The following is an 8,523-nucleotide window of genomic DNA, read 5'->3' on the forward strand; positions in this document are numbered from 1 at the left end:
ACTGCCCTTTCAAACTCTCCTCTGAAATGCAGGGGGCTGGGTGCCTGATAACTGCATTTTGTAGGCTTCTTTGCAAGCTAGGGTACGGTTAGATTTTTTTAAAAAACATTTTAATTTCTTGGGGTGCCTGGATGGCTCAGGCGGTTAAGCAGCTGCCTTGGGTTTAGGTCATGATCCCAGCGTCCTGGGATCGAGCCCCGCGTCGGACTCCCTGCTCAGCGGGGAGCCTGCTTCTCCCTCTCCCTCTGCCTGCCGCTCTGCCTACTTGTGCCCTCTATCTCTCTGTCAAATAAATCAATAAAATCTTTTAAAAAAAAAAAACATTTTAATTTCTTTAAGTAATCTCTACACCCAGCGTGGGGCTTGAACTCACGACCCCAAGATCAAGAGTGGCACGCTCCACCGAGCCAGCCAGGCACCCCAGTTACAGTTAGATTTTGCCAGTGGATTTCATAGGTTAGAGATTACAAAGTGGCAGGAAGGGAGAAATTATTCTGCTTCAGGCTCTGGCCATGGCAAGTGACCACAAGTGATCACAGGTGGCCGCAGGAGATCCGGAGTCCGATTTTCTAGGTAAAACTCCCTTCTCGCTTTTTATCATCCTAGCTCTTCCAAAACCTTTATATCCAATGTGCAGCATTACATTTTCCTCTGCTTGAAATACCTGAGTCAGGTATTTCCCTGGCCAGACACAGACTGACATATCATTTGCCCTTCATTCTAAAAGAAACTAATCAGGGCGCCTGGGTGGCTCAGTTGGTTAAGCGACCGCCTTTGGCTCAGGTCATGATCCTGGGGTCCCGGGATCGAGTCCCGCATCGGGCTCCCCGCTCAGCAGGGAGTCTGCTTCTCCCTCTGACCCTCCCCCCTCTCATGCTCTATCTCATTCTCTCTCTTAAATAAATAAATAAAATCTTTAAAATAAATAAATAAATAAAAGAAACTAATCAAATCTTGTCATTTACCAATCCTCTCCAAAAATGGCTGATGAAGCAAATTCAAACATCCTCAGCTGTCCTGTCTTCCTTGTCTGGTCTCTCCTGCTTGGAGCTCTCTGTCCATACCCCACACTTGGTCCACCTCCCATCGAACCTCCGAGAACCTTCATATCTGTTGCATCCCTGACGTCTGAGTCCCCGCTGAACGGCAGTATTTCACACGCACGTATGTAATCCCGTCTGTGCTCCCACAGCACCTGGCCTGCACCCTAGCACGTCCCACACCGCACTGAACTGTCCCCTCTCTTGACTGGGAGCCCCTGGGGGCTGGGAGGGCCCGGGTTATCCTTGACTCCTTGCATGCTCGGCCCGGAGCACTGTCCTGGTGCCTGCGATTGGTGGATGAGTTGCTCTGGTAAGCCCCAGGTTCAAGAAGAACCCGGGCGGGATCCTCTTTCCACACATTCCCCCAGACGTCAATCGATGAAAGCAAGCGTGTGCAGAATAGGATGGGGGAGAAGGGGAAAACTGAGGCCTGGCCCAGGGGCAAGACCTGGGACACAGAGACCACAGGAAGACTGGCTGAGGTGCCAAGGAGCTTTAATGAGCCTGAGCACCTCTTCCCCCACTTTGTCCCTCCCTCCTTCAGTTCCAGACAGGTCCAGCCTGCCCAAGGTCTAGGGCTCTTCACCTGGACCTGTTAATTCTTCTGTCCCCTCAGCCGCTCCAGCCGCCTCCGAAGGTCTGGGGGCACCTTGGCCCCGGCCGCCAGCAGTTCTCGAAGTCTTTGCTTGGGAGTCTTGGTGAGGTGGAAATTGCAGGGCACCGGGCCCTCTTCAAAGGGGACCCGGCAGTTCCGCGTGGCTGGGTGGTAGCCCTCAGCACTCGCGGTCACCACATAGTCCCCTGGGGTCAGCAGGCGCCAGTAATCCCCGCCCCATGCTGACAGGAGTGAAAGGCAAGATCAGGATCCGGTGATCCTCTGCTTCCCACCCAGCCTAAAGCCGCCCCTCTCCACCACCACCCCCATCCTCCCCTCCCCCGCACACCTGTCGTTACATCATGGTTAATCCCTTCCACAGCAACGACAGCATCGGCAATCCCCAGCTCTGTGTCTTTGTCCCGCACGACTCCCGTAATGCCCATTCTCACCTGCGTGGGGGGGGGGGGGGGAAAGGCTATCAAACCCCTGCCCCTTCTGCGTGCGAATGTGACCTTCACTCCATTTTCTGGCTCTGTTCAGGGCAAACTCAGTGACGGTAGGTCTATGTTCCTAGGGGGCACACTCTGGTAAAAATAACTCCTGACTGACAAATTGTATCTGGACTGGGAGAGCTACAAACCCCCGGTAGGAAGGCCTGTCTTTGGGTTTCCCCAAGTTCAGCGACCTCTGATATCCGGCTTGTCCTTTTGGAACCCTTGGAAACTATACCTACGGAGCCATCACAAGGGATAGAGTTCCCGTGGAACAGGAGGCGTCTATACCAGACGCCTTGCATAAGGGGTCTCTTCTGGGAACAGCCCTCCTGAGACAGCTCGGGAACAGCTCTATGGCCCCCCCGGGCTGGACGGCTGTGGGGTCTACTCCTCCCGGCTCATGTCCGAGGCCACCCAGCTGGCAGACTGTGCCTCCTGTGGGGACCTTGGGAGGCCCCCCTCATGGGAGCTGCAACCCCCGGGGACAGCGGACCGGACCACAGCATTGAGGCGGGGCAGGCCCGGGTTGGGGGGATTCAGATCGGACCTGCTCCAGGTAGGTGAGGAGGGCTTCTTTGTTGTTCTCCCACTCCTGGGGCAGCTCGTTCTCGTGAGGGAACTTGTCACAGGACAGCTCCACGGTGATCTCGAAGCAGTTGGTGTGCAGGTAGCTGAAGTCATTCATACCTAGGGTGACCACAGAGGCTGGAGTCCAGGGGGGAGGTCGGGGGGGACGGGAGCCCGGCCCTCCTGGGGCCCTCCTCTGGGACACACTTCCCGGCGGGCATCGACACTGCCACCCCACGAGGACCGAGCAGACCACCTTCCGGGCGCAGGGTGTGGGGACAGGGCTAACTATCCTGAGACACGTACTCCCGGGGACCGTGTGCCAGTCGGCGCCGTTGATGATGTTTCCATGCAAGGAGAAGTCCTGGCTGTGGCAGGGTCGGCGGTCTGGCTCCTGCATGGCCCGGTTAGTGCCGGCATAGACGGTGCTGAGCCAGCGGAACACGGAATCATCCGGGGTGGGCGTGAGCTCGCGGGCAGCCCACGGGGTCCGAGTCATGTCGAATGGGTAGGACACCACGAGCTCACCCCCGTGGAGGTTGGCGCTCAGCACAAAGGGGATCCGCTGCATCCACTCGATCACGGCCCGCGTTTCGGGAGCCACCTAGACAGGGGCGGGTCAGGTGGGGTGGGAGACAGAGACAAGGGCCCCTGGGTGGCCCACCACCACCACGGCCCCCCGGAATACTCACGGTGGCATTGGGCAGGGTGTAGTAAGTGGGCAGGGGCAGGTGATGGTTGGGGACAGTGTCAGGCACCAGCCCATCATCCTCTGCTTCCCATAGTGGCGTGTTGAGGTCAGCAAAATTATGGTTAAGGTCAATGCCCTGGTGGTTCCAGCGGCCCTCGGCCCAGCCTACCAGCTCGGAGCCCTGTCGGGGAAGGGGCCCGTTCAAGCCAAGCAGGCACCAGGACAGAAGGCACAGAGCGGCCCTCGTGCCGGGTGGCCTACCCGGCGGAAGGCAGTCTCATAACCGTCAGGGTTCATGGAGGGCAGCAGGTGCACTCGTGTCTCGGTGAGCAGCCGGGTCACTCGTGGGTCCCCTCGCAGGAACTCACGGCACAGGAACTGCATCAGGAGCAGAAGCAACTCTCGTCCCAGCGCCTCATTGCCATGCATGCCGGCCACGTAGCGCACCTCGGGCTCTCCTGGGAACACGGGGGCTCGAAGCTGGCTCAGGCCCACAAGCCTCCCCTGCACCTACCTCTCCCCCCCGCCCAGAACCTGCCAGTACCCAGCTCGTGTTCGCCAGGCTGGTCCGACATTTCCATCACATAGAGCTTCAGGCCCTGGTGGCTCTTCCCGATGCTGTAGACGCGGGTGATGTTGGGGCATTTCTCGTTCACCTGCTTCATCAGCTGGGAGGCAGAGTGTAGCACGGCATGGGGCGTGGGAAGATTAGACCCCAGGATCAGACCACGTGTGGCCGTGGAAGGACTCACAGAAACCAGTGGCGGCCCACACAGATGGGGGCACCACGGCACCGTAGAGGAGAGGAGTGGCCGCAGACCAGAAGGAAGGGTTAGAACCAGGGAGGCACCATAACGAAGGCAATTGGGGCGGAGTTTAGGGGCCAACGGGAGAGCAGGGTGAGACAGTGGGGGAAGTGGGGACATGAGGACAGTCCTAGCAGGTTATGCCCCGGTGGGAAGGGGACCTAAGATAAGCAGCTCCTCCCCCCGGGGCTCATAGGGTTATGTCTGACCTTCCTCATGGCCTTGTAATTGTGATGCCGGAAGTCCAAAGGGTCAGAGGATCCCAGTGCAGGGGCCTTAGGGAATAGGTCATTTGGATCTGGTGGAGAATGAATTCATGGTAAAGGGGGATCCGTGCTGGAGGTTTTACCCTGCTCATCCAGCCCTTGTCCGACTGCCCACCTGAGACTGGGCAGGCCAGGATCTCTGCCCGGAGGCAGGATGCGCCTCCCTGGAGCCAGGTCTGGGGCAGCAGGCGAATGAAGCGGGCCACCTGGGGCTCAGGCAGGAGGTTCAGCACTGGTGTCTCTGGGTCTGAGTTGGCAGGAAATACCTGGGGGCATCAAGTCCTTTGGTGGGACTGCTTGAAACCCAGCAGCCTGGCCCAGGGCCAGAGAAAGAACTCAGGCCTCTAAGTTCACCACCACACCCACCCTGGTGGGCTCAGCTGGAGACCGGCACTCTAGGTCAAACACAGACCCCCTGCCGACGGGCTGCCCTACGGGTAGCCCTAGGCAGCCAGGCTTTCTGGCTCGCTCACAGCTTATGAGACAAACCAATATGGCCACATCACTCAGGAGCAGCCAGTCATAGAGCTGGCCAGGCCCCACACTGTAGCCTGGTATAAAAAGGGGTCTGTGAGACGGACAAGCCAGAGCCGTGAGGAGGTGAGAAGTGATGCAAGGGTCGGAGGCCCACCACCAGAAACGGTGTTCCGGCAGGAAGCTGTGGCAAGAAGTGGGACCCACCCCATGGAGAAAGCATCTGGGGAGGATGTGGGCATGTTCCGAAGCAGCTTAGCCCCCAAGGCTGCCCTTGCTGGGTGCAACCCATTCCGACAACCCCCTTTCTCCTGGGATGCCAAGTGGGCATCTATTCCTTGACCTCAGAGGAGCCCCAGCCTAGCCCAGTACCCTACAGGGGGGCCGCAACCACCATGGGACCACTCACCGCATCCATCCCACTGCTACAGTTCCTACTCCCCCACCATGTCTGACTGTCATTGCTGAACTGGACCTTGTATGATGTGACCCAGTCGTACCTGGCAGGAAGCGTGGGGAGAGATTATCGGTGGCCCCAGGACACCCACCGCCACCCTCCTGAGTCTGCCCAGGACTTCCTGGACTGGGCCAGCCTGCCTCACCTCCAGATAGAGTTCCTGCCCTGTGTGATGATGCCTGAGAAGCGGGTGGGGTGCCTAGCATCCACCTGGAACCACGGCTCAGCATCCTGCTGCTCAGCGCACCAGGCCCCATCATAGAGATCACCATCCTCCAGGCCAGACTGTGGGCACAGGACACGGTGATCAGACCCAGTGAACAGTATGGAGTGGGCGGGATGGCGGATGGGGAGGGGTAGGGAAGAAGTTCCTAGATGGTGCCCTGCTCAGAGCCAGGCTGCTGACCTGAATGTTGAGCCGTCCCCGGTGTGGTCCAAGACCAAAGGACTGGCTGCTGGATGCCTCGAGCTGGCTATCTGAAACTTGCAGGGACTCCAGGCCCAAAGGGGGACAGCCTGGGGCAGGGACAGAGCAGTGAGACGGGACCAGAGAGAGTGGCCAGGGGAGGTAGGAAGCCGAGCCCACGCCTGCCCGTGTGCCGGGCAAGCGGGGGGCATGCCTATGCCCACGAGGCCAAAAGTGACGTTAGTATTTGGCCCAGGGGCTGCAAGTCCGGAGAGGAGCAGCAGTACCTGGTTCCTGCTCCTCTGGGAGGTCAACGGCTCCTGCAGGGGTGGTGGTCACCGGAGGCCTGGCAGTCACCACGGGTCTGGGGTGAGTTAGCTTCTTTCGTTTCTTCATAACAACCTTCTTCTTCTTAACGATGCGAATCCGGACATGCTGTTCTGAGGTCCCTGGGGACCACGGAGGCACAGCACCAGGGGAGGGAAGAATGGCCGATGGAGTGGTCGGTCTGCCAGCCCAAGAAAGCAAGCAAGCCCACGGCAGCAGCCCTCACCCCCCGTATCTAAAGACCTTCCCATGGACTTAAAGTCTGACCCCCACCTGCCTCTCCCACCACTTCCTTGGCTCCTTCTCCTTCTTGACGTGACTACGTTTGGCCATCCCCACCTCCAACCGTCTCCAGTGGAGAGCTACATCGAGCCACTAGGAACTGTTTGGTTGCTCCAAGGAGCTGAATTTGGCCTTGGCTGACCCTCTCCGTCATACCATCCACCATCCCTGATCTTACTGCCTAATTCCCATTCTTTGAATTTCAGCCCAGGAGGCTTCCTTAGCCCTGGACCCAAGCTCATGCTCCAAAGCCCAACCAAGTCTGCCTCTGTCGCTGCATCTGCCCTCTGGGCTGAGATGTCCTGTCCTCAGATTGTCCACCCTGGTGCTCAGGCTTTCCGCAGCTGGACCTGTGTCCTGCTTGCCCTGCAGTACAGCGCTGTGAACAGGTTGGATGCCACCCCCCCCAAGCCCCATGGGTACGTCCAGAACGGACTGTACGTTTTCGTATCTGGTGACCCAGGCCTTTCCACACACAGCTTCCTTGGGGGGTGGGGGGGGGTGGGCTCTCTTTAGCTCTTCCTGACTCAGAGAGACCCACCTTTCAGGACCCAGTTCCACTTGCCTCCTCTGAGAAGCCCTCCTTGATTGCCATCCCTTTGCCTTCCTCCTCTAGGCACTCACAGCGGAAGTCGGGAAGTCAGGCAACTCGCCTCTCCCGCCCCCTGCCGGTGCCCCATTCCTCCAAGGCAGCTAGCAAAGAGCACTCTCCCCGCCTTGCTCTCCCTCTTTCCTTCTGGCCCCTGCCCTCAGACTCTGTCCTAAGTCTAGCCCTGCACCTTTTGGTCTCAGTGCTTTTGTCTGTCCCTCTTTCTCCCCTCCTCCTGGCTGTGGTCTCAGTTTCCTCATCCGTGAAAAGGGAAGGTTTGGGGCTGGAAGAGGCAGCATCCTACTGGCTCCATCCCAGGACTGCTGACTTGGTCTGGCCGGGAACTGGGGATGCTGAGTCAGCAGCCGTAGCAGGGGGGAGGGGGAGGGAGAGGGAGGGACTGGATGTGTGTGTGTCCGGGAAGGGTCTGCACACAGGCTCCAGGCAGGGAGTGTGTGAGCGCGTGTGTGCGTGTGCGTGTGCGTGTGCGTGTGCGTGTCGGGGAAGGGTGGGCACACAGCGGGTCGGGGGAGGAGGGTAACCGGCCAGCCCGGGAAGCGGGCCCTCGGTCGGGGCGCTCACCGTTATCCTTCCCCGCGGGCGGCTGGACCGGGCTGCTCTGCGGGGCCGGGGTCGAGCCCCGGGCCGAGCCCCGAGCCTCGGTGGTAGCGGGCGGCGCGAGTCCCAGCACCGAGGCGCCGGGCGCCTCCAAACCCAGACCGACGGCAGGCGCGAAGGTGGCCAAGGCGAGCAGGAGACCCCACATGGCGGGATCCAAAGGTGCGGACGCGCGGGGCTCGCGATGGTCGGTGGGTTCTTCTCTTCCTGCCGGGTGCTCTGGAGCCCCCCGCCCCTTCCTGCCGCCGCCACACGCCCCCTGCGGCTCCGCCCGCCCACAGCCCTCTCGCTGGCCTCGGACGGGGGAGGGGAAGGGAGGGGAGGGGAGGGGAGGGTCCTGGCTGAGCGCGCGGGGCGGACCCCCGGAGCGGCCGCCCAGGTCTCCGCACCCCCCAGGCCCGCCCCGCCCCCTCCGGCGTCCCGAGCTCACCCGCCCGACTCGTGCGCTGCCCTCTGGAGTCCGCACAGCCCTTCGGCACCCCTCCCTGATTTCACTAAACCCTAGGAGGCGCCCGGCCCACAGTGGGCCCCTACTTTGCACCGTGCACCACGCCAGGCGCTTTGCACGTGGCCTCTCAAACCTCATTTTACAAACTGGTAAACTGAGGCTCAGAGCGCCCAACTGACTTGGCCAAGGTAGCAAAGCTGAGAACTTTGGGGAGGAAACTACTACCCGATAGCGAAGTCCATCCAGAGCCAGAGGCCGCCACTCAGGGCGGATGGGTCAGAAAGTAGAGGGGAAACTGAGGCGTGGGATGGGACGGGGAGCAAGGGGAGGACAAACCCTCCAGGAATCCTTCTAAAAGGGAACCCTAGGGGCCCAGCCAGAGGCGGCGCTTCCCATCGCCAACCCCCTCCCCCGGCCCCGCCTCTCTTTTCTCTTCCTTCCCCTCCCCTCCCCTCCC

At 60.2% G+C, this 8,523-nt stretch overlaps 1 protein-coding gene across 2 annotated transcripts; it reads right to left on the minus strand.

The window, feature by feature from the left end:
- Positions 1-1,604: 1,604 nt before the first annotated feature.
- On the minus strand, positions 1,605-7,804 carry CPXM1 (carboxypeptidase X, M14 family member 1). 2 transcript variants are annotated; one of them, XM_032419864.1, is made up of 14 exons: positions 7,583-7,804; positions 6,090-6,251; positions 5,803-5,912; positions 5,542-5,681; positions 5,349-5,439; positions 4,581-4,731; positions 4,409-4,497; positions 3,938-4,061; positions 3,655-3,851; positions 3,395-3,574; positions 3,231-3,306; positions 2,683-2,822; positions 1,988-2,090; positions 1,605-1,880 (listed from the first exon to the last, which is right to left on the minus strand). In XM_032419864.1, exons 1-14 carry the CDS (start codon positions 7,764-7,766, stop codon positions 1,639-1,641), a joined length of 1,989 nt encoding a protein of 662 aa, XP_032275755.1. In that variant the 5' UTR covers positions 7,767-7,804; the 3' UTR covers positions 1,605-1,638. The 2 variants fall into 2 exon arrangements, with proteins under 2 accessions (XP_032275755.1, XP_032275754.1); XM_032419863.1 differs by having other exon boundaries at positions 3,009-3,306.
- Positions 7,805-8,523: the final 719 nt, after the last annotated feature.

This window comes from Phoca vitulina, unplaced genomic scaffold (assembly GCF_004348235.1).
Source record: "Phoca vitulina isolate PV1807 unplaced genomic scaffold, GSC_HSeal_1.0 scaffold22, whole genome shotgun sequence".
In the NCBI taxonomy this organism is placed as follows: domain Eukaryota; kingdom Metazoa; phylum Chordata; class Mammalia; order Carnivora; family Phocidae; genus Phoca; species Phoca vitulina.